A 25209-nucleotide genomic window follows, 5' to 3' on the forward strand; every position below is an offset into this window, starting at 1 on the left:
CTAAAATTTTTTTTTTTTTTTTTTTGAGTTGGAGTCTTATTCTGTCGCCCAGACTGGAGTGCAGTGGCTGCTCCCGGCCACCTCAGCCTCAACCTGCTGGGCTCCGGCAATACTTCCGCCTCAGCCTTCCAAGTAGCCGGAATTACAGGCAGGCGCTACCACACCTGGCTGATTTTTTTATTTATTGTAGAGATGAGATCTTGCCGCCCAGGCGAGTCTCGAACCCGTGGGCTCAGGCAATCCACTCACCTCAGCCTCCCAAAGGTGCGAGATTACAGGCTGAGCCACTGAGCCTGGCTCTTTTTTAAAATTTTTGAGTTGGAGTCTCATTCTGTTTCCCAGGCTGGAGTGCAGTGGCATTCTGACGGCCACCGTAGCCTTGACCTGCTGGGCTCAGGCCATCCTTCTGCCTCAACCTTCCAAGTAGCTGGAACTACAGGAGTGTGCCACCACGCCAGGCTAATTTTTTGATGTATTGTAGAGACAAGGTCTTGCCACGTTGCCCAGGCTGGTCTCGAACTCATGGGCTCAGACAGTCCTCTCCCCTCCACCTCAAAGTGCCGGGATTACAGGTGTGAGCCACCATGCCCAGCTCCAACAGAGGGCAACTAATGTCACTGTTTAACAGTGAGCAAGAGAAGATGAAAAATAACATTGTTTTCTAGTTTACCTAAATACACTATTTAAATTTATTTTAGATTTTGCTGAAATACCTTTTAAGTCCTTATACTTCTTACCCTGATTTTGTAGAGGTTTTGACAAATATTTTGTCCACTAATTTTTCCTTTTTTTTTCTTTTTGAGTTGGAGTCTCACTCTGTTGCCCAGACTGGAGTGTAGTGGCCACTCCCGGCCACCGCAACCTCGACCTGCTGGGCTCTGGCGATCCTTCCGCCTCAGCCTTCCAAGTAGCCAGAATTATAGGCATACGCTACCACGCCCGGCTGATTTTTTGATTTATTGTAGAGATGAGATCTCGCCTGCCCAGGCGGGTCTCGAACCCGCGGGCTCAGGCAATCCACTCACCTCAGCCTCCCCAAAGGCGCGGGATTATAGGCTGAACCACCAAGCCCGATTCTTTTTTTTCTTAATGCCTACATTTTTAAGAAGATAAATGCAGAAACTTGGCAGGGCAAAAGTAATTATCTTCCTCTTTATAACAAGTGCCCTCTCTGACTACTACTTCTTTATTTTTTTGAGTCAGGGCCTCATTCTGTTGTCCTGGCTAGAGCTCAGTTGCATAATTATGCCTCACTGCAACCTTGGCCTCCTGGGCTCAAACAATTCACCACCTCAGCCTCCCAAATAGGGGGGACTGTAGGAATGTGCCACTCTGCCTGACTTGTTTTTTATTTATTTATTTATTTTATTTATTTTTTTTGAGTTGGAGTCTCACTCTGTCACTCAGACCAGGAGCGGCCACTGCAGCCTCGACCTGCTGGGCTCTAGCGATCCTTCCGCCTCAGCCTTCCAAGTGGCTGGAACTACAGGTGTATGCCACCACGCCAGGCTAATTTTTTGGTGTATTGTAGAGACACGGTCTTGCCAAGTTGCCTAGGCGGGTCTTGAACCCGTGAGCTCAGGCAGTTCACTCACCTCGGCCTCCCAAGTGTGCGGGATTACAGACTGAGCCACCGAGCCTGACTTTTTTATTTTTTTTAGTGACGAGGTCTTACTGTGTTGCCCAGGCTTGTCTGAAACTCCTAGGCTCAAGCAGTCCTCCCACCTCAGCCTCCAAAAGTGCTGGGATTACAGGTCTGAGCCACCACACCAGGCTTTTTTTGGGTTTTGTTTTCTGTTTTGCTTTTTAAAAGAGACAGAGTCTTGCTCTGATGCCTATAGTGGAATGCTGTGGTTTGACCGTAGCTCACTGCAGCATTGACCTCCTGCCTCAACCATGTAATTTTTTTTGTAGAGGTGAGTTCTTACTATGTTGCCCAGGCTAGTCTCCAACTCCTAGCCTCATGTAGTTTTCATGCCTGGGCTTTGCAACATTCTGAGATTCTAGGCCTGGGTCACCACCGCACATGGTCCTTTTTTCTTTAAACATTTTTATAGTAATATGCAGCTGCTTTTAAAATTAATTGTGTAAGACTCCTTATTTAATAATTTTTAGGAAGGAAAGAACTCTTTATTTATAAATGAAAAATTTTAACTTTAGTTCTCTCATTCACTCAGCTTCTCTTCCTTTTCTAGATACTCAATTAACATGATAGAGTTACGATTTACAAAATGTCTGACAAACATGTAACCAGCTATTTGTAGCCTAGACTAGGCATTCTTCTTTTCTTTCTCATCATTGCTGTGAGATAGGACAGACAGCTAGGAAAGGAGCTGCAGCCAGGCTCGGTGGCTCAGCCTGTAATCCCGCTCTTTGGCAGGCTGAGGTGAGTGGATTGCCTGAGCCTGCGGGTTCGAGACCCACCTGGGCAGGCGAGACATCATCTCTACAATAAATCAAAAACTTAGCCGGGCGTGATAGCGCGTGTCTATAATTCCGGGTACTTGGAAGGCTGAGGCGGAAGGATTGCTGGAGCCCAGCAGGTCAAGGCTGCAGTGACCGGGAGCGACCACTGCACTCCAGTCTGGGTGACGGAGTGAGACTCCAACTCAAAAAAAAAAAAAGAATGCAATCATCTTGGAAGGCTGAGGTGGCAGGATGTCTGGAGCCCAGCAGGTCGAGGCTGCGGTTGCCAGGCGACGGAGTAAGACTCCAACTCAGAAAAAAAAAAAAAGAAAGGAGCTGCATCTGCTCGATCCTGCTTGAATACTTGTTCTGCTTGAACCACTTGCCACTCTAGGATAGTAACTAGAATATGATTTAGATATAGCAATAGTAATTGCCTTGCTGTCCTTTCTTTTTTTTTTGAGTCACAATCTCACTCGGTTGTCCAGGCTGGAGGCTGGAGTGCAGTGGCACACTCATGGCCACTGCAGCCTTGACCTGCTGGGCTCAGGCAATCCTTCCACAGACTTCCAGGTAGTGAACCACAGGTGCATGCCACCACACCCAGCTAATTTTTTCATTTATTGTAGAGATGAGGTCTCTCCATGCTGCCCAGGCTGTTCTGTTCTGTGGACTCAAGGCAGTCCTTTTGTTTCTGCCTTCCAAAGTGCTGGGATTATAGGCATGAGCCTCTGTTCCCAGCTGCTGTCTCTTCTATGAGACATACTCACTGAGTTCTAGCTGTGTGTTTCTATCATTCAAGTCATTTTTGAAATCGAGACTACCTAGCTTCTGGTTAAAAAAGGAAAAGAATAATTACCAGAACAACCAAACATTTCTATTTCTGGAAATAGCCAGATTTAGAATATGCATAGTACACCACTCCCAGAAATAGTGGTACAACACTACACACCAGTAATTTGTGATTTAATTTTAAGGAATTAATGTAAACTCGGTGTTACCTCATGTTCACATCATTACATCATATCCTGTTTCTAACTTTATTTTTGAAATTGTATATGCAGACTTATATTGGACAAATAAGTTTGTTGAATATATGACCCAAGTTTAGGAGTGAGCTTCGTTTGGAAGGTATGGCAATAACTTGGCTTTCCCATAAAGAATGTCATGGCAATTGCTTAGAGTTTGAGGCCTGAGCTTAATGTCTGCGTAGATATACTTGGTTTTTACATAAGTACAAGTAAAATTAGCTGAGCATTTGTAATAGCATCTATCATAATGCTTAGCCATGTTGCTAATTAACTTTTTCACTTTTCTTAGGGACAGTCTCCCTCAATCCGCCAGCTTATCATGCATGCAATGGCAGAGTGGTACATGAGAGGGGAGCAGTATGACCAGGCCAAATTGTCTCGAATACTTGATGTGGCCCAGGACTTGAAGGTGACTTCAGAGGGACAGAATGACACTGGTTTATTTACTAATGATAAAACGTAAACTTTTACATGACAAAGATGCCTTATGAATAATTCACATGTAACTAGCTCTTTGGTAGAATGAATTGAGATTTAAGGTTTTACCTTGTAATTCTAAAAGGATGGGAAGGAGAGTGATTTTATTTTGAATTGGTTTTCTGTGTGTTACAAGGCTGTTTTAAAGTGATACTTGAGCTTTTCCTCTGGGTAATCTGTGAGATGTAATTTCTAGAGAAACCGTGTATACGTCTTCCCTTTAGCAACTTCAGGATCAACAGGATCTTTTGATAAATAGCTTGACTTCATTTAATCAAACACTAGGTACATTAATACTGGTTTTGCTTAGGTTATATTAAGCCTGTGTTTTGATTTTTAAAAATGGGTAAGGGTAATTATTTATTTATTAATTTATTATTTTATTGAGTCAGAATCTCACCCTGTCGTCCAAACTAGAGTGCCATGGCTACCACAGCCTCAACTTGCGGGACTCAGATGATCCCTTCCACCTTAACCTTCCCAGTAGCTGGAACTGCAGGCCTGCGCCACCACACCTGGCTGATGTTTGATTTATTGTAGAGATGAGGTCTCACCAAGAAGTTGCCCACACTGGTCTCAAACCCATAGACTCAGGAAATCCTCTCGCCTCTGCCTCCCAAAGTGCTGGAATTACAGGCGTGAGCCACCATGCCTGGCTTTATAAAAGCAAGAAGTAGAAAGTAGGACAAATAGATAGTAACTTAATTGCTTGACTTGTCATTTCTAATATGATTTTTTTCTTACAGGCCTTGTCAATGCTGCTAAATGGTACTCCATTTGCCTTTGTTATTGACCTTGCCGCACTTGCTTCACGTCGTGAATACCTCAAACTTGACAAGTGGCTCACGGATAAAATTCGAGAGCATGGGGTATGCATAATTTTTAAATTTATTCTCTTGAAGTTTGGTGATGAAAATGGCTAAAGAAACAACTTTTAAAAATGGCAATGATTATATTATGTATTTTGGATTTTAGTCATAGTGATTAGTTAGTTATCTTTAGTTTGAAATTTCAAATATACTGAAAGACTTTTCTCTATTTCAGGAGCCTTTTATCCAGGCATGTATGACTTTTTTAAAGAGACGGTGCCCTTCTATCTTGGGTGGACTTGCCCCAGAGAAAGACCAGCCCAAGAGTGCTCAACTTCCTCCAGAGACTCTGGCGACAATGTTGGCTTGTCTACAGGCTTGTGCGGGGTAAGAACAACATTCTTGCAAATTACTCCATGATAATACTGGAATTAGGTTATATGGATAATTTTAAGTGTGAAATTGTGTCAAAATTAAGTTGCCTCTAAATAGATTAATATTTTAAATTTACCATTTTTTGTCAATTCAGAGATGCTCAATTTTAAATATTTTAACATGTCTGAAATGATGTGTCTCATTGATGCTGTCTTCTTATTGGCAGAATTAATTTGTTTTTGCATAGGACATAAAATTAGGGTGTTGTGGCTTAAGTTAATGGGTTTTTTTCCTTTGCTTTTGTTTTTATGGTTGATTAAAATATAGACATAGTTTTAAAGTCAAAGGTCTAAAACAAAGTATATTTGGAGTTTTCCTTCAAACTATTACCTCCATTGTGTTCACTCTTTTCTCTTGTTGATAACAATTTTCATTAATATTTTGAGGTTAACTTTGCATTTTAAAAACAAATACGCATATATCTGTGTATCCTCCCCCCTCCACTGACACAAAGGTAGCCACTGACACAAAGGTAGTATATACTTTTTTGCAACTTCTTTCATTTGCTCATGTAGTCTACAGTTCACTGAGACCTTTTTTGCTTCTTTTAATTGCTCCATAATGTGCCATTGAATGGATATTCTGTGCTTTAGTCAACCATTCTTCTAATAGTGAACATTTTGATTGTTTTTATTTTTGGTATCACAAATAGTGTTGCAATGAATAGTGTTTTGAATGGGGCCACTAGAAGTGGATTTGCTAGGTTCGGGGCAAATCCATGTGTAATTTTGCTAGTATTATAAAGTTTTTCTCCATAAAAAATTTTCCATTTTGTGCAAGTATCTGCAGTGAGTTTCTATTTCCCCATATTCTTGCTAATAGGATATGTGCCACTGTACATGGTGAGATATGGTGCCTTCATGAAGTTTTATTTGCTGAGGAATGGATATTTTGAATGCAGCTACATTTTAAAACGAAGCTTCAGGGGACTACTTGTTTTTTTTGTTCGTTTGTTTGAGTTGGAGTCTTATTCTGTTGCCCAGTCTGGAGTGCAGTGGCACACTCACTACCACCACAGCCTCGATCTGCTGGGCTCAGGTGATACGTCAGCCTCAGCCTTCCAAGTAGCTGAAACTGCAGGCATGTGCCACCACGCTTGGCTAATTGTTTGATTTATTGTGGAGATGAGGTCTCCCAAGTTGCCGAGGTTGTTTTCAAACCTGTGGGCTCAAGCTGCTTGTTTCTTTGTAATTGAAATACCTTTAATTTATTTTGAATAATTATGTAGAAACTAACAATATTTCTATTTGTTACTAAGATAGTTAAGTAGGCTCATACCTTTAGGAGTGTCTCTCTTTTCTATAGTGAGTTAATACAGTCGTGTGTTGCTTAACAATGGGGTTACATTTCTGAGAAATGTGAAGCAATTTTGTCATTGTTCGAGTGTCATAGAGGGTACTTTAATAAACCTAGATATTGTAATAATACAGTAGTGTTTATTTATTGAGACAGGGTTTCTCTCTGTTGTTTAGGCTGGAGTGCAGTAGCATGATGAAAGCTCACTGTAGCCTCGATCTGCTTGCGATCCTCCTGCCTCAGCCTCCTGAGAGGCTGGGACTACAAATGCACGCCTCCTTGCCTGGCTAATTTTAAATATTTTGTTGAAATGAGATCTTGCTGTGTTACTCAGGCTGGTCTTGAACTCTTGGCCTCAGGTGATGCTCTTACCTAGGCTTTCCTAAGTACTGGGATTACAGATGTGAGCCTTTGTGTCTGGCCTACAGAGGCATGGGATATGGCAGAAATTTAGCCATATGTTTTAGCAAGTTTTCTTAATACTAGAAACTCAGATTGGTTTATTTAGGTATTCTGGGGAATGACAAGTGATGTTTTCCACTTCTCTGTTTAGGAGTGTTTCTCAGGAGTTATCAGAAACTATCCTCACCATGGTAGCCAATTGTAGTAATGTTATGAATAAGGCCAGACAGCCACCACCTGGAGTTATGCCAAAAGGACGTCCTCCTAGTGCTAGCAGCTTAGATGCCATTTCTCCTGTTCAGGTAAGTTAGTGCTGTAATTGATATGTCTGCATTTCTTCAGAGACTTTGAATAGACTAAGCTTCTATATCATCATTTATAAATTGTATGAATTTATTACATTTTAGATAACTGCATGTTTAGCATCCACTTATTTTAAAGGAGATTCATAAATGGTCATTATAGTTGAGAATAGATTTTAATTATCAGATAGAACATGACTCAGAGAGAAAAGATATAAAACAACTTATGTAGGTAATTGAAAAGGGTTTCTTTTTAAAATAAGAATTACATGGACTTTTGAGAAATAAGCACTGCCTTTGAACCTGATGTGTCTTGTTTGTAGCTTCACGGGCCAAGCAACAGTGCTAGAGCATAACGACTTGTTATAACTGGGGCTCTTCAGCTCTCAACTGAACTGCTCTTTTAAAAACAAGGTACATTTAAGTTACTCCCTGACATCAACCACCCCCTTCTCTCTGGGAGCAACATATTGTGCTTCTATTTTAAGCTGCATTGAATAGCCGATAGGTGTTTAAGAACAAAAGAGGCACTTAGTGATTCAGTGGCTACTATATAAAAATCATTTCCTTGTAATTTTCTTTTCTTTCTTTTTTTTTTTTTTCTTTTGAGTTGGAGTCTCACTCTGTCACTCAGGCTGCTGGAGTGCAGTGGCATACTCATGGCCACCACAGCCTTGACCTGCTGGGCTCAGGGCATCCTTCCATCGAGTCTTCCAAGTAGCTAGAACTACAGGCGTGTGCTACTACGCCCGACTTTTTTATTTTTTATTTTAGAGATGAGGTCTCACCAAGTTGCCCAGTAATTTTCTATAGTAACAAAGCTATGAGGTTGTGCCACAAGCTGAGAAGATTGAAAATGCCCTTACTAGATATTTAAAGATATTTTGATGAATAGCATACCTTGTTTTTGTTTTCAAAATCAGAGTTGATCTTTCCCCACCTCCAGATTCCGAAATTTTGACTATTTATTTTCACTGGATGGTTTATTTCTAATTCTAATGTTTTTATTTGTGTTGAAGTTATTTATATTAGCTTGAGAGATTATTTATTTTAAAGTGACTTATTGGAAATTGCAAGGACTTATTAATGTAATAACTGTCCCATGTCACTACTAAATGTTTCATAGAACAGCTACAGGGAAGTTCATTGTAATTGTTGATTTTTGAAGTTTTGTAGTCCTCTTCTTATGGCTCTGGTATAGGTAGGTTGAGCATCTCTAATATAAAAATCCAAAATGCTCTCAAATCTGAAATGTTTTGAAGACCAACATGATGCCACAAGTGGAAAATTCCACACCTGACCACACCTATTATATGTCGAGTCAAGACAGTCATAACTTTGTTTTATGCAAAAAATTGTTAACCCTTTACACTCATAGATTACCTATCAGCAACTTGATAGCACTTTTTTACAAGTGAAAAACGAATCACTTCATATTAAATGGTATAACATTGGAACCAATTATTTTATTGTAATGATATTTGACTTACAATGGAATTTTGGGCATTCAGGAACTTAATTTTTGACAAAAAAGTAAAAATTTTCTATCTTATATTTTTCTAACGTGTGCAACAGTCACTGACAAGCATTGCAGGTTCATTGATGCTTGTTGTACAGTAGTAATTTGTAAAGTCTTCCACTTGGTGTTTTTCTATTAGAGCAGACAGTGCAGTCTCATTTTATTTCTCCCATGAAAATAATATGTAATTTGTTGTCCAGTCTGTACATCACTGTGAAAGCACTTTACACATTCTCCCACATAGCAATAGCTGATTTTTAAAAACATATATCTCAGTATATATGTTTTTTATCCCTTTTTTTGTTTTTTTATCCCTTTATTTGTTTTTATCCCTTTTTTTGTTTTTTCTTTTTTTTTTAAGTTGGAGTCTCACTCTGTTGTCCAGACTGGAGTGCAGTGGCTGCTCCCAGCCACCGCAGCCTCGACCTGCTGGGCTCCGGCGATCCTTCCGCCTCAGCCTTCCATGTAGCTGGAACTACAGGCACATGCTACCATGCCCGGCTGATTTTTTGATTTATTGTAGAGATGAGGTCTTGCCTGCCCAAGCGGGTCTCGAACCTGTGGGCTCAGGCATTCCACTCACCTCAGCCTTCCAAAGGCGCGGGATTACAGACTGAGCCACCAAGCCCGGCTTCTTTTTTGTTTTTTCATACAGTTTGAATGGAAAACTTCAAGGAAACATGCATTTTTGAAAAATTTGTGCTGGCAAGATTTTGTCCTGTATAATCACCAGCCATCTCTTTATGTTCCCTCAGAGTGGGCATCGAGTGGTTTGCTAGATTTACGATGTCCCCTCAGAGGGGATATCCGAGTGTGAAGGGTTAAAAATATTGTATAAAATTTTCTTTATGCTATCTGTATAAAGGTGTAGATTAGCCATAGTAAATTTCATGTTTAGACATGGATTCCATCCCTAAGATACCTCATTACATATATGCAAATATTCCCGAACCCAAAATTTGAAATACTTCTTGTCCCAAGTATTTCAGTAAGGAGTATTTAGCCTGTACTTTGGCAAAGACAGACTCTTAAAACCTATTCCGTATATGACATAGTAAGAAAAATAACTGGCACACTCGACTTGATATTAAAGTATCATTATGATTGTGGGGGTGTTGCAGTTTGCCTATTAAGAGTATGGTGGGCTGTGACCAAAGATTTCTTACGTATGTCATGTCTACCTTTTCTTGAAGTATGTTTAATATATTTTTAAAATGTTTTTCTTTAGATTGATCCTCTTGCTGGAATGGCATCTCTTAGTATAGGTGGTTCAGCTGCCCCACACACCCAGAGTATGCAGGGTTTTCCTCCAAATCTGGGTTCTGCATTCAGTACCCCTCAGTCACCAGCAAAAGCATTTCCACCCCTTTCAACCCCAAATCAGACAACTGCCTTCAGTGGTATTGGAGGACTTTCATCACAGCTTCCAGGTAAGGGAGGTAGTGGGTGGGAGTGTAGATTATTTTCAAGTTTCACTGTGTCTTAAGTGTATGGTAAGGAGTTTGTAGTCACTGATAAGGAAAACTTCCTCGGTATCCAGAATTGGGACGAGAAAAACATATCAACCTAGTTGGAAAAAAAAAATTTGGAGCTTTGTATTCGTGAAGTTGGTTGAATTATTCAGTAAGGATTCGTTATTACCAAGTGATAGTATAAATAGTGACACGTGTTAATTACATATTTTAAAGGGCTTAGATCAAGAACTCACAGCTTTATGAATTACTTCAGGTTGGTATAATAAAGATAGAAACTATTGTACATATCAAGCTCAGGAATTTATTCTGCTTGACTTGTTGCACTTAACTGACCTTGAAAATGTTAGTAAATCCCTAAAACTTTTTCAGGGTTTTTTCAGATATTTTGTCTTGTGGCTTTATATTGAAATAAAGGCTACTTTTGTTTGTTTGTTTGTTATACCCACTTCTCTTGAGCCCTCTGTATTTTTTGTGTCATGCTGTAAATCAGAGTACTAAAACTTAAGAACTGAAATGTTGTCATGACTATGATCTGGTAAATACTGCTAGTATATTGTTCTAGCTTTGATGATTCATTCACTTAAACAGATGTTACTGTACTTATTAAGGCCTTCCTAGTAATGCTCTAACTATTTAAAGATTGTCCTGACTCATAGTAACTAGAAGATAGTAGCATGGAATTCTCCAGTTTTAATTGTTGAGAAAAGCAAGCCAGCTCCTCTTTTTTTTTGACTACCTTGGGTACGCTGGTATGTGCTTTGAGAATGTATACATTAAATTTTTGGCATATTATCAAGAGTGCAAATAATAAAATAATGCTGAAGATATTTTGGCATGGTCTCTTTCCATCCTCTTACGAATTTATGGTGTATAAAATTGAGTAAATGTAATAAGGGAATTAGCACAAAGACCTTGACTTTTAAAATGAGAACATCTTAGATGTGAATAAAGTTAAGAATATGAATAATGATAGGACTTCTGGCTGCCTTCGTTTTCTACAGTAGGTGGTCTTGGCACAGGCAGCCTGACTGGTATAGGAACTGGGGCTCTTGGACTTCCTGCAGTGAATAACGACCCTTTTGTACAGAGGAAACTGGGCACCTCTGGACTGAACCAGCCTACATTCCAGCAGAGTAAGATGAAACCTTGTAAGTGGTAGTGTTGTCTGTGACTGCGAAGTGTGACTGATGCACATAAAAAGTTTTTTATTTTATGTCTTATTTGGCTAATTGGGCCATATGTTGATATGCTTCCTAGACTAATGGAAATATATTAACAGATTTGAATTATTAAAATAAAAATTAGAGCTGTCACTCTACTTTTGCTCTAGATTGCCAGAACAAAGTTATGGTTAATAAAAGGCAGCATCGGGCCGGGCTCAGTGGCTCAGCCTGTAATCTCAGCACTTTGGGAGGCCGAGGGGAGTGGATTGCCTGAGCCCATGAGTTCGAGACCAGCCTGGGCAACTTAGACCTCGTCTCTACAATAAATAAAAAAGTTAGCTGGGCTTGTAGTTCCGGCTACTTGGAAGGCTGAGGTAGAAGGATCACCAGAGCCCAGCAGGTCGACGCTTGGGTAACCATGAGTGTGCCACTGTACTCCAACCTGGGCGACAAAGTGAGATTCCAACCAAAAAATAAATAAGTATAAAGGTAGCATCCTTAGGTATTTATCCTCAAAGTAAGACATAGCTATGGTAAAGAGAAAAGACTTAAAACTTGTGCTTAACTGAAAAATTTGTTGGTGGGATGTCCCCCCCCCCCCCCATATTTTTGTTTTTAGTAACAAGGCAGAAGCAGCAAGATTTTCAGATTCCTGTTTCGGCTTGGTAGTTTATTTTAAAGTTATGTTGTTTTAATGTGTATATAGCCTTGTATGTCATAAACATTGCCATATAATATATGCTATACGATATCGTTTAGGCCAAATTTTTAATGTTTTACCTACTCAGTAATTTTATAATCCTAACTAAAGTCAGAGTTGTCATCCTTATAAATCTATAGGTATAATTGACTTAGTCTTTGTCATTGGGACTAAACAGTCATGATACAAGGTTTGAAAGTATACCAGCTGACTTGATAATGTTAGTGTGAAAGGCTTGTCTGAATGTTACGTTTGTAGCATGCTTTGTGTTTATATTAGTCTGTCATGCACATGCATTGATGATTCTTTTGTAAAGTGTAATTTTTATTATAAAATAATAGACTGGTTAACCTCATTAGAAATGAGGTTGTTTTAAGGGTAAGTGCATTTTGAGTTTGACCCTAATTTTCATGTTCTAATAAGTCCCAGCAAAGAAAATATTAAAGTAGAACTATGTAAGGCAATTTTGTTATAGATATTTTATGTCTACCTAAAACACTTTAGTGTGGAAACTTGACCACTTAATACTTCAGTTTTTAAATTTTCCCCTTAAAGTTAGAACTATATTGGTCTCTGGCCCTGTATGTTTTATGGAAGTGTGGAGGAAGGGTTAAATGCCTTTTTTGTTTTGTTTCTAACAGCGGACTTGTCTCAGGTGTGGCCAGAGGCAAATCAGCACTTTAGTAAAGAGATAGATGATGAAGCAAATAGCTATTTCCAGCGAATATATAATCACCCACCACATCCAACCATGTCTGTTGATGAGGTGAGTATCTGGGATAATCTTATTATTTATTATTTAGGTCAATCTCAAATAAATGGTCTTTTCAGATTTTTAGAAATCCAGCTCTCTTAAGTGTTTTGATATATCTGTGTGTCTTTTTGTAACCTTAATATCTGTATCAAGCTCTATTTAGTAAATATTCTGCTTAACTGTCTTCTATTAAGAATATTTGAGGAAGGCTCTAATAGTTTCCTTTCCGTGTGTCTTGTTTTTGTCTTGCTTTACCAGGTATTAGAAATGCTACAGAGATTTAAAGACTCTACTATAAAGAGGGAACGAGAAGTATTTAACTGTATGCTAAGGAACTTATTTGAAGAATACCGGTTTTTTCCCCAGTACCCTGATAAAGAATTGCATATAACAGCGTGTTTATTTGGTGGGATAATTGAGAAAGGACTGGTCACTTACATGGCACTCGGTCTGGCCTTGAGATATGTACTTGAAGCCTTACGCAAACCTTTTGGATCCAAAATGTATTATTTCGGAATTGCTGCACTAGATAGATTTAAAAATAGGTAAGTAGATAGATTTCCTATGAAGATTTTTTTTTTAAATATAACAAGCAAAAATGACTACCATTTATCAACTCATGGATGCTAGGTCCTATTATTGTACATGTATCAACAGATCTTACAGTGACTGTAGGAAGTAGAAGAGGAAGAATCAAAAACAAATCAATTACTTACAATTATCAAATATGTGGTAGGAAAACTAAAATGAGATAATGGGTTTTTGGCTGTTTATTATTTATCGAGATGCCTTTTACTACGTACACTAGAAGTCACCCTACTTCTCCCCGCTCCCCTTTTTTTTTGAGCTGGAGTTTCAACACTGTCGCTCAGGCTGGAGTGTAGTACATAATCCTGGCTCACTGCAGCCTTGACCTCCTGGGCTCAGGGACCTGGCTGATTTTTTTCTTCTTCTTATTTTTTTTTGTAGGGATGAGGTCTCACTATGTTGCCCTGGCTGGTTTTGAATTTCTGGCCTCAAGCAATCCTTCTGCCTTGGCCTCCCAAAGTGCTGGGATTACAGCTTGAGCCCCCATGCCCTATCAGAAGTCACCCTTTTATAGATATACAGTTCTTTGAATTTTGTTTTTTAATAAAGACAGCAAAATTTAGCAGTGGGTGTTTGTATATCAACTATAGTGACTCTAATGTTAATAGGTTCTGATAACGCACTCCCATTGGACCAGCCAGTTCTTTGAATATTGGAAAATCTATGTAGTCATGTAAATACCACCACAATCAAGATACTGAATGCTTTTGTCACCCTCAGTACCTTTTTTTGTTCCCCTTTGTAATCAGTCCATCTCCCAGACTTCTGCAGTCACTGATCTCTATAGTTTTGCCTCCAAAGATTTTCCAGAGGGTCATTTAAATGGAATTATATAATATGTAGTTCTTTGAGTCTGATGCTTCTGAGATTTATCCATGTTACTGCATGCTTTAGTGGCTTGTTTCTTTTTATTGCTGTAGTATTCTGTTGTATAGGTTGACTAAAAATTGCTTTTCTATTCATCTGTTGATGAAAAGTTGTTTCCAGATAGCAGTCTAAGTAGCTCATTTTACTCTAACTTACAGTAAAATATGGTCTTTCCAAAGTAAACGTAATTATTATTTTCTGATGTAAATAGAATGAAAATGTATTTTTTCCCCTCTACTTCTTCCATTTGGCTTTCTGGCATTCTTTTCAAATAAGTTATTCATAGGTATAGTGAAGTATCCTAAATTAGCATTTGAGAGAAGGTTTTTGTTAGTATATTAGTAGTGCTCCTTTTCTTACCTGAAATGATGACTGAATGAATGTTTTTGTTGGCAGATTGAAGGACTATCCCCAGTATTGTCAACACTTGGCTTCTATCAGTCACTTTATGCAATTTCCACATCATTTACAGGAGGTAAAAGCTCTCAATGCCTAAAGCCCAAGTAATAGCTTAGTATTTGGAGGGTTTATTTTGTTTTTAATGTGTATACTCAAATTATCCCTTTTTCTTTAAACTCTGAATGATACTGAATCATGGGTTTATCTATTTTGATTTGTTTTGGGACTTCATGATTAGCATGAGCTAAGTATACATATTGTTGCTCATTTTATGGCTTTATAAGAGAACATAAAAATGTTGTTCAAGGCCAGGCTCGGTGGCTCAGCCTACTGTAATCCCACGCTTTGGGAGGCCGAGGTGAGTGGATTGCCTGAGCACGCGGGTTCAAGACCCACCTGGGCAACTTGGCGAGACCTCATCTCTACAATAAATCAAAAAAAAAAATTAGCCAGGCGTGGTGGCGTGCGCCTGTAATTCCGGCTACTTGGAAGGCTGAGGCAGAAGGATCACCGGAGTCCAGCAGGTTGAGGCTGCAGTAGCCGGGAGCAGCCACTGCACTCCAGTCTGGACAACAGTAAGACTCCAACTCAAAAAAATAAAATAAAATAAAATAAAATGTCAGTCAATTCATAGATTATCTTTTCTAAGTGGTGGGATTGCCTGATTTAATCAGATTTTTACTAGTTCTTTTAGCATGTTAATGCTATTGAAGAATAGGCATATTTTACTGTTATTAAGAGAATCTTTATACTAGTTATGTGTGGAAAGCCTACCTGATTCTATAAGGAAATTGGAGTGAGAATCTTAGGTATACAAATCAGTAAAATTTTTCTCTGCTTTAAGTGTTAATATGATTTAAAGCTGTTACACATAACACTTAGACCGGTGTTTATTAAAAATATAGACTTCTTGCTGGGCTTGCTGGCTCAGGCTGTAATCCTGCACCTTTGGGAGGCTGAGGTGAGTGGATTGCCTGAACCTGCGGGTTCAAGACCCGCCTGGGCAGGGAGACTTCATCTCTACAATAAGTCAAAAAACTAGCCAGGCGTAGTAGCGCACACCTGTAGTTCCAGCTACTTGGAAGGCTGAGGCGGAAGGATCACCGGAGCCCAGCAGGTCGAGGCTGCGGTGGCCAAGAGTGGCCACTGCACTCTAGTCTGGGTGACAGAGTGAGACTCCAACTCAAAAAAAAACAAAACAAAATAAAAAATAAAAATATGGACTTCTTATCATCTCCTTAGATTTCTTTGAGGTGCTTGTTTTAAAGGAGGCAGTCCTTGGGGAAATAGACCTCAGGAATATATGTTTTTAAGTTATCTTGTGTGATTTTTGTTGTACTTGAAGTTTGAGAACCATTGTTTTAGTGATTGATTTTGGGTTGATTGGTAGGCATTATTTAACCTTTGTCTTAGTTTTGGTGAAAGTCAGCTTATATAGTACAGGAAAGTTGGTTAATCTTTTTTTTTTTTTTTTTTTTGAGTTGGAGTCTCACTCTGTCGCCCAGGCTGGAGTGCAGTGGCATGCTACCGACCACTGCAGTCTCAACCTGCTGGGCTCAGGCGATCCTTCTGCCTCAGCCTTCCAAGTAGCTGGAACTATAGGTGCGCTGCCACGCCCAGCTAATTTTTTGATTTATTGTAGAGATGAGGTCTCACCATGTTGCCCAGGCTGGTCTTGAACCTGCGGACTAAGGCAGTCCTCTCGCCTCGGCCTCCCAAAGTGTGGGGATTATAGGCTTGAGCCACCGCACCCAGCCAAGTTAATCTTTATTAACTTTATTTTATTAGATTTGGGTTTTTTTGTTATATAAAGTAGATGAATAGTCATTTATAAGATATTTATAAGGAATCAATCAGATCACAATTTGGACATACTTGAAATTATTTAGTCCATTGCTTTCTACCTCATATTTCTGGGGTTTTAGGGGGCAGGGTTACTTCAGTGAATTCGCCTAAGGGACCATGGCATAGGAGGCAGGAATATATTCGTTCAAGTGATCAAATTGTGGCAATTCAGGGCCAGGAATATGGAGAGCAAGCCAGACAGCACTGGAGTGATCACGCGGAACTGGTCCCTAGCACACTCAGGCCAGGTAGCCAGGAAGAGAGAGAGATCATTGTTTATCTTTCTATACTTTGCCAATATAAAGAGCTATACTTTCTTCAGAGAGTCTCCTTCTTACTTAAAAAAATTTTTTTTAAAGATTTTATATGTATTTTTGCTAAGTAAAGACAGTTGAGATTGTATCAGAAACCTGATGTCAGCCTTCTGATTTATGTTTGTGGAGCGGGAGGGAGGTTTATTATCGGTCTGTTAAATAGGGAGGAAGATCTACTCTAGAATACTCATTACTGATGTTGCTTCCCCTTATTGACTTGGCTGTATATAGTGCCTGTCTTTGTTTCGGTTTTTTTGGGTAGTAACAGCTTTACTGAGATATAACTCACACTGCAGTGTTTTTTTTTAGGCCTTATGTTTTTCACCAGTGTCCAATAAAAAATGAGTTTTAAAGTTTACGTTTATTAAGAGGTTTAAATAAATGTATATGTGGTTATTTGGGACTGCCTTTTTGGAAGTTGTTTTGCTAGACTAGTTATCTGTCATAAATACTTTAGCAAGCTAATATTTTATTTCTGAAGGAATTGTATCTACTTATTTATTAGGCCAGGATGGGGTAAGGAGTAAGGGAGATAGATGAACCAAAAGAGTATTCTGAAATGATTTTTTACCCTCTCAGAAGTGAGGGGCATATAGTTTAAGATTTTCAGTTTGGGTTAACTCTTTTCCTTCTCCCTACCCCTTTAGTATATTGAGTATGGACAGCAGTCTAGAGATCCTCCTGTGAAAATGCAAGGCTCTATCACAACCCCTGGAAGTATTGCGCTGGCTCAGGCCCAGGCTCAGGCCCAGGTTCCAGCAAAAGCTCCTCTTGCTGGTCAGGTTAGCACTATGGTAACCACCTCAACAACAACCACTGTCGCTAAAACAGTTACAGTGACCAGGCCAACTGGAGTCAGCTTTAAGAAAGATGTGCCAGTAAGTAGTTCTATCTTACTTCTCCAGGATTTTTGTTCTGTTGTCATATATCCAGTAATAAGCATGTATTATAATTTTATTATAAGCATAACACATGCCTATTTAAAAAAGGTATAATGACCAGTATTTTGCTCTTTGTATATACTCTTCCCATATTTTCCAGAGGCAGCCTTATTAATAGGTCAGTATATATTCTTGCCCATTATTTCCAGTGGACAGTCATACTGTGTGTATTTTTTATACTAAAGAAATCTGTATACATTCTTTTCTGGGATTTTTCCAAAGAAGCATTTCAGCTTACTTTCCTTATATACTTTGTTATTTTTTTTTTTTAGCCTTCTATTAATACTACAAATATAGATACACTGCTTGTGGCCACAGATCAAACTGAGAGAATTGTGGAGCCCCCAGAAAATATCCAAGAGAAAATTGCTTTTATCTTCAACAATCTCTCACAATCAAACATGACACAGAAGGTGAGCATGATGTCATAGTTTATAAGTGCTCTTTCCTATTTTTTCTAACAGCTTGAAGGATATATTTTTTGACCCTTTTAAATAATTACTTTAAAGATAGAGGTTGCAGAATCAAAGCGAAGGGAATGTGGATATCCAATCAGTGTTTGTGTTTTTGTAAACAGTAAATAGTAACAGTTTAAAATGCTTAGTTTTATACTATATAGGCTATTAAAAAATAAACTTAACATTCTCATGATGAGGGAACATTTCATTTGTACTTCTGGTCATAACTTATTTCTTCCCAGAGACTATTCAGAGTGTTTATTAGAGCCTAATAACTGATATAGACTTTGTCAAAAGCATCAAAATGATACTTACCTCCTCACATTATATACTAAGGTATATAGTTGACCCTTGACCAACATGGGTGTTAGGGGCACTGATCCCGGGTGCAGTCAAATATCAGTATAACTTGATTTCCCTAAAAGCCTTACTGATCAGTAGTTAACACGTGTATTAGGCCAGAAACATTGGCTCATACCTTTAGTCCCAGTGTGCTTTGAGATGCTGGGGCAGGAGAATCACTCGAGGCCTAAAGTTCAAGACCAGCCTAGCCTACGTAGTGAGACTGTCTCTACAAAAATTTTTTAAAAAATTTAACCAGGTGTGGTGTACACCTGGAGTCCTAGCTACTTGGAAGACTGAGGTAGGAGGATCACTTAAGCCCAGGAGTTCAAGGATGTAGTGAGAGCCGGGCTCTTTGGCTCAGCCTGTAATCCCGTGCCTTTGGGAGGCTGAGGTGAGTGGATTGCCTGAGCCCGTGGGTTCGAGACCCACGTGGGCAGCGAGATCTCATCTCTACAATAAATCAAAAAATCAGCCGGGCGAGGTAGCGCATGCCTGTAATTCTGGCTACTTGGAAGGCTTAGGCGGAAGGATCGCCAGAGCCCAGCAGGTCGAGGCTGCAGTCTGGGCGACAGAGTGAGACTCCAACTCAAAAAAAAAAAAAAGGATGTAGTGAGCTATGATCATGCCACTGTACTCTAGCCTGGATGACAGAGTGAGACCCTGATACAACCACACACACACACACTTTTTAAAAATGTTGTTTGTATTATATACTGTATGTTTGGAATAAGATTCACCAGATAAATGAAAATGGGTTTTGTTTTCTTTTGTTTGAGTAGGAGTCTCACTCTGTAGCCCAGACTGGAGTACAGTAGCACACTCATGGCTACCGCAGCCTCAACCTCCTGGGCTCAGGTGATCCTTCTGCCTTAGCCTTACAAGTAGCTGGAACCACAGGCGCATGCCACCACACCTGGCTAATTTTTTTAATTTTTTAATTTATTTAATTAATTAATTTTTTTTGAGTTGGCGTCTCACTCTATCGCCCAGACTGGAATGCAGTGGCTGCTCCCGGCCACCGCAGCCTCGACCTGCTGGGCTCCGGCAATCCTTCCGCCTCAGCCTTCCAAGTAGCTGGAACTACAGGCACGTCCTACCACGCCTGGCTAATTTTTGATTTATTGTAGAGATGAGGTTTCGCCAAGTTGCCCAGGCGGGTCTTGAACCCGCGGGCTCAGGCAATCCACTCACCTTGGCCTCCCAAAGTGCTGGAATTACAGGCTGAGCCACCGAGCCCGGCGGCTAATTTTTTTTAATCTTAGAGACGAGGTCTCACCAGGTTGTCCAGGCTGGTCTCAAACTCCTGGGCTCAGGTAGTCCTCTCACCTCCACCTCCCAAAGTGCTGGGATTACAGACGTGAGCCATTGTACCTGGCTGAAAAGAAAATGTTGTTAAGAAAATAATAAAGAAGAGAAAATATATTTACTAAGTGGAAGTGGGTCATTTAAAGGGTCTTCATCTTCATGCTGAGTAGACTTTTCTGGAGAAGAGAAGTTGACCTTGCTGTCTCAGAGGTAGCAGAGGTGGAAGAAAATCCAGATATAAATTGACCTCATGCAGTTCAAATCTGTGTTCAAGGGTCAGCTATACTCAGAAATACGTGTTAGCCAATATAAGATTGACTTAAACAAGTGGGTTTCAGAATGTAATGCAAGCACCATCTCTCAAAATCCCAGCATAATTGGCTGGGGAAAAATTAAGACCTCTAGTATCATTTTTGGGAGAGAAGCTTCAAACTTATAGATGATTCCTGGATTTGGAAATTTAGGAAAATACAGTTCTGATGTTAGATCTGTTAATAGCAGGTTGTAGATTAGTAATTTAAGGTAGAGGTGGGGGGTGGAACTACATGTTTTATAATTTTAAAGGTGAAAATGACCATAGTCCTAATCATCTACAGTTTGAGATATTATTAACTATGGAATTGAACATATTTTTCTTCATAGCGTCTATCTGATGTGAGGGAAGTCATGATGCTTTGGCATCTAGTTAATTTTGTAAGAAGCCATATTCTATAGTATGTTTCATTGAAACTAAACCTTGCAGTGTAATTCTGTGCTTCCCATGTCATATTGGTTGGCTAGGTTGAAGAGCTAAAGGAAACTGTGAAAGAAGAATTTATGCCTTGGGTTTCACAGTATCTGGTTATGAAGAGAGTCAGTATTGAACCAAACTTTCACAGCCTATATTCAAACTTCCTTGACACACTGAAGAATCCTGAATTTAACAAGATGGTTTTGAATGAGACCTACAGAAACATCAAAGTAAGAGTTGGTTCTTGTATTTTCTTTAAATATTGCTTTGAATTTGGAAATACTTGATTGTATAAGTAGGATTTTTTTGGTAGAATCTTTGCTGTTTTTCCTTATATATTGTCAGTATTAGGTACCTATTACAATTGCTCTAGATTTTGTTTCATATGTAGAACTAAGGTTTTTCTGTTTTGTTTTGTTTTGTTTTGTTTTTGAGTTGGAGTCTCACTCTGTCACCCAGACTGGAGTGCAGTGGCCGCTCCCGGCCACCATTCCGCCTCAGCCTTCCAAGTAGCCGGAATTACAGGCATGTGCTACCAAGCCCGGCTGATTTTTTGATTTATTGTAGAGATGAGGTCTTGCTGCCCAGGCGGGTCTCGAACCCACAGGCTCAGGCAATCCACTCACCTCAGCCTCCCAAAGGTGCGGGATTACAGGCTGAGCCACCGAGCCCGGCTAGAACTAAGTTTTATGAAGAATTTAATCTTAGAGGTATGCCTTGTTTGCTTACTTTCGAAGTAACCACTATTCAGAGTTGTTTTCCATGATGTTAGAACTTAGCCATCTGTTACACGTAAACAATGTAGTATTGCTTAGCATGTTCTATATGACATCACCTTCTGTGCTTTTTTTTTTTTTTTTTTGAGTTAGAGTCTCACTGTGTCGCCCAGACTGGAGTGCAGTGGCCGCTCCTGGCCACCGCATCCTCGACCTGCTGGGCTCCAGCCATCCTTCCGCCTCCGCCTTCCAAGTAGCTGGAACTACAGGCACGCGCTACCATGCCCAGCTAATTTTTGTTTTATTGTAGAGATGAGGTCTCGCCAAGTTGCCCAGGCGTGTCTCGAACCCTCGGGCTCAGGCAATCCACTCACCTCAGCCTCCCAAAGGCGCAGGATTACAGGCTGAGCCACCAAGCCCGGCTTTGTGCATTTTTTTTACTTGCTTTTTTCCTCTTTGGATTTTGCTGCACTCTTAGCTGTAGTACCTCTTTTTAAAAATATTTATAGTTGTAGAAACTGTTGTATGGCTGTATGTTACTGCTGGACATTTAGGTTGTTAATCACTTTATTATAAATACTACTATAGTGAATGTTTTCATGTGTATCTTATGATATTAACTGTCAGATGCCTCTATACTATGCATTTATTTGTGAAATTGTTGTTGCAGGTTTCTCTGCAGTTTATTTTAAAGTCAGACTTGTTAATTCAACAAAATTCAGACATTCTCATTGCTAAACCATCACTTGTTTCTTAGGAGGAAAAACTTTGAGAACCAGCATGCAGCTGTTAGCACTCTTTGAGAAACAGCATGCAGCTGTTAGGACATTGACTTAGGAACCAGCACTATATTTAAACCTATGGATGGGAATTTTCCCCATTCTTGGTTACGCTGTAGTGCAAAAGAATTCCTGGCTCTTTCTATTGCACAGCTGACTTGTGCCATTCTGCTGTTGCTCTATGGAGTTAAGGAACATGACTATATTTGGCTTTTATTATCTGATATAGCAAGGATAGTTGGGATACATGAATGTTCCCACATACTCCCACAAAATTTTAAGCAAGACTTTGTTATTTTTTGAAGAAAAATTAAAACATAGCTAAAAACGAAGAGGTACCATGGAGTAGATGGGTGTGTACTTATGTGTGTGTCTGCGCCCCACTCGCTTGTGATAGTTCTGTCACCCTGGTAAAGCATAAACTAGAGAATCAAGTAAATGAATTGGGTTTTCTAGAATTTTAAAAGAAGTATATAATCAATATTCACTGTATTTCAGAAAGTTATCTTAATTGACTCCAGAGATGTGTTAATAACCTAGCCATGTTGAAGATTGCCGTAGGATACTAATTTGGTTACATTCCTTTTTATGCCTGTTGCCTTGAAAGACTTACAATCATAGCTGTTATCTTAATTTACATTGAATTTAGCACTTAGAAATAGATTTGCAGTTGGGTCTCTGGTTCAAAACCTGAAAACAGAAAAAAGGTTTTCAGCTTGAACATACTTCTCTAAAGAGGATAACTATACTTTTAACCTTGTGTACTTTTTGAATTTCATACAGTGTATTTGTATTACTTTTTAAGACTTGTTAAAAAATGACACCGTTGGGTAATGAACACAGCAAAAAAGATAATGATACGATATATGGAATGGATATTTTGGGGTATGTTCTCAGAAACAGCAACTTGTTTTTAGTAGTTTAATAGAATTACAAGCATTTAGTTGAGACTAATTTCATAAACTCATTCTCATATCTTTCTTAATCTTAAACTATTTCAGGTGCTCCTGACTTCTGACAAAGCTGCAGCCAATTTCTCAGATCGTTCTTTGCTGAAGAATTTAGGACATTGGCTAGGAATGATTACATTAGCAAAAAATAAACCCATCTTACACACTGTGAGTTTAAGCTAAATGTTCATGTAAAATTTGAGTGACTTCAAACAGCATATTTTGTCTAGAAGTCTTGACTGTGTTTATGACTATTTTAATAATTATTGAAACTGGGCACAGTGGCTCATGCCTGTAATCATAGCACTTTAGGAGGCTGAGGCAAGAGGATTGTTTGAGACCAGCCTAGGTAACATAGCAAGACCTTGTCGCTACAAAAAATAAAAAATTTAGCCGGGTGTGGTAGCTTGTGCCTCTCGTGCCAGCTATTCAGGAGGCTGAAGTGAAAGGTGAGCCTGAGAGTTCAGTGCTCGATGAACTGTGATTGAACCACAATACGCTAACCGGGGCTACGAACTCAAAAACATTATTACTGTTACTGGGTTTTTATAAGCCTTTGGCCCATGTTTTGAATTGTCATACCTTCCTTTTTGTAAGGGTCAGATATATTGATTGCTGTTTTTGAGATGAACTTAGCAAAATACCTTTTTTTGTGGTGTATTTCCAGCTTTTGAAAATATTTTTCCATTCTAGGACTTGGATGTGAAATCTTTGCTGCTAGAGGCTTATGTTAAAGGACAACAAGAATTGCTCTATGTAGTGCCCTTTGTTGCCAAAGTCTTAGAGTCCAGTATTCGTAGTGTGGTGAGTAGATCTTAATATTTTATTCATGACTAATTTATGAGAGTTTTTGTGGTTTTTTTTGTTTTTATATTTTGAAAATGAGAAAGCAAGATTTATTGAGAGGACAGAAAAACTCCCACAGTGGAAGGAGACCTGAAGGGGTTGCCCCAAGAGTTGTTTTATAAGAGTTTATAAGAGTTGGTTTGTTTCAGTACAAGGTCAAGAGATTATATTTTAATTCTTATGAACATATGGCTAGTTAAATCCATTTTTTTCTGTGGCACTTGGATTTCCAATTTGAGTGACTAGGTTAAAAGTATAGGATTCTAGTGAGTAGCTTTGAGTTTGGTGTTTTTCTGAAAAGTAGTGTAGGTGGGAAGGCTAGGGATTTTGCTATGGCCACATACATAGGCATACGTGTTTATCTTTAATATAAAGGCTGCTTTATGGTCCAGCTTAACATAATAGCTTTCCTGTAGGTTTTTAGGCCACCAAACCCTTGGACCATGGCAATTATGAATGTATTAGCTGAGCTACATCAGGAACATGACTTAAAGGTAATTTGTTGCTTCTTTACCCTTTGGAACATCCTCGCCTTCGCGTTATTAAAATTTATGTAGAGCATTTTGGAGGAAACATTGTAACAATTAAGAGTATAGTATGTTATGAATAAAACTAAATTTTTTCATTTTAAAAATTCTCATGAAATTCTGGAATAATGCAGTTAAACTTGAAGTTCGAGATTGAGGTCCTCTGCAAGAACCTTGCATTAGATATCAATGAGCTAAAACCTGGAAACCTCCTAAAGGATAAAGATCGCCTAAAGAACTTAGATGAGCAACTTTCTGCTCCAAAGAAAGATGTCAAGCAGCCAGAAGAACTTCCTCCCATTACAACCACAAGTAAGTGTGCTAATAAGTCTAGCTCTCTGTTGGGATGTTCTCTTAAATGGAACATTTCAGTATATATAGCAAACTATAATTTTCCCATATAATGTGGTAAAACTGTATATGTTTTGATGACCCTTCTAATTGTCAAGTAAAAATTAATAATGACTAGGTGTTGTGTTACCTTTTTAGATTCCATCCTATTAACTCATGTGGTTATTCTTTTTTTTTTTGAGTTGGAGTCTCTGTCACCTGAACTGGAGTGCAGTGGCCGCTCCAGCCACCACAGCCTCCACCTGCTGGGCTCTGGCGATCCTTCCGCCTCAGCCTTCCAAGTAGCTGGAATTACAGGCGCGCGTTACCACGCCTGGCTAATTTTTAGATTTATCTGTAGAGATGAGGTCTCATCAAGTTGCCCAGGCGGGTCTCAAACCCACAGGCTTAGGCAATCCACTCACCTCAGCCTCCCAAAGCGTGGATTTACAAGCTGAGCCACTGAGCCCGGCTACATGGTTATTCTTAACTAAATGTAA

At 39.3% G+C, this 25209-nt stretch overlaps 1 protein-coding gene across 3 annotated transcripts in view; it reads left to right on the top strand.

Annotated features, from left to right (window-relative positions):
- The window catches only part of CNOT1 (CCR4-NOT transcription complex subunit 1), a 100361-nt gene that overhangs the window by 47746 nt on the left and 27406 nt on the right, over nucleotides 1-25209 (top strand). Inside the window, exons 14-29 of one of the 3 annotated variants that reach the window (XM_008068000.2) lie at nucleotides 3727-3846; nucleotides 4661-4783; nucleotides 4959-5110; nucleotides 7008-7158; nucleotides 9906-10107; nucleotides 11154-11300; nucleotides 12657-12781; nucleotides 13028-13314; nucleotides 14621-14699; nucleotides 17430-17660; nucleotides 17996-18136; nucleotides 20612-20791; nucleotides 23058-23174; nucleotides 23700-23810; nucleotides 24269-24346; nucleotides 24514-24691. In XM_008068000.2, coding sequence (XP_008066191.1) covers nucleotides 3727-3846; nucleotides 4661-4783; nucleotides 4959-5110; nucleotides 7008-7158; nucleotides 9906-10107; nucleotides 11154-11300; nucleotides 12657-12781; nucleotides 13028-13314; nucleotides 14621-14699; nucleotides 17430-17660; nucleotides 17996-18136; nucleotides 20612-20791; nucleotides 23058-23174; nucleotides 23700-23810; nucleotides 24269-24346; nucleotides 24514-24691 — 2422 coding nt within the window. The remainder of the gene's footprint in view (nucleotides 1-3726; nucleotides 3847-4660; nucleotides 4784-4958; nucleotides 5111-7007; nucleotides 7159-9905; nucleotides 10108-11153; nucleotides 11301-12656; nucleotides 12782-13027; nucleotides 13315-14620; nucleotides 14700-17429; nucleotides 17661-17995; nucleotides 18137-20611; nucleotides 20792-23057; nucleotides 23175-23699; nucleotides 23811-24268; nucleotides 24347-24513; nucleotides 24692-25209) is intronic. The other 2 variants (XM_021717540.1, XM_021717539.1) reach the window with 2 other exon arrangements.

The sequence above is a fragment of the Carlito syrichta genome, unplaced genomic scaffold (assembly GCF_000164805.1).
Source record: "Carlito syrichta isolate Samal-C Ts95f unplaced genomic scaffold, Tarsius_syrichta-2.0.1 Scaffold309854, whole genome shotgun sequence".
Lineage (NCBI taxonomy): Eukaryota > Metazoa > Chordata > Mammalia > Primates > Tarsiidae > Carlito > Carlito syrichta.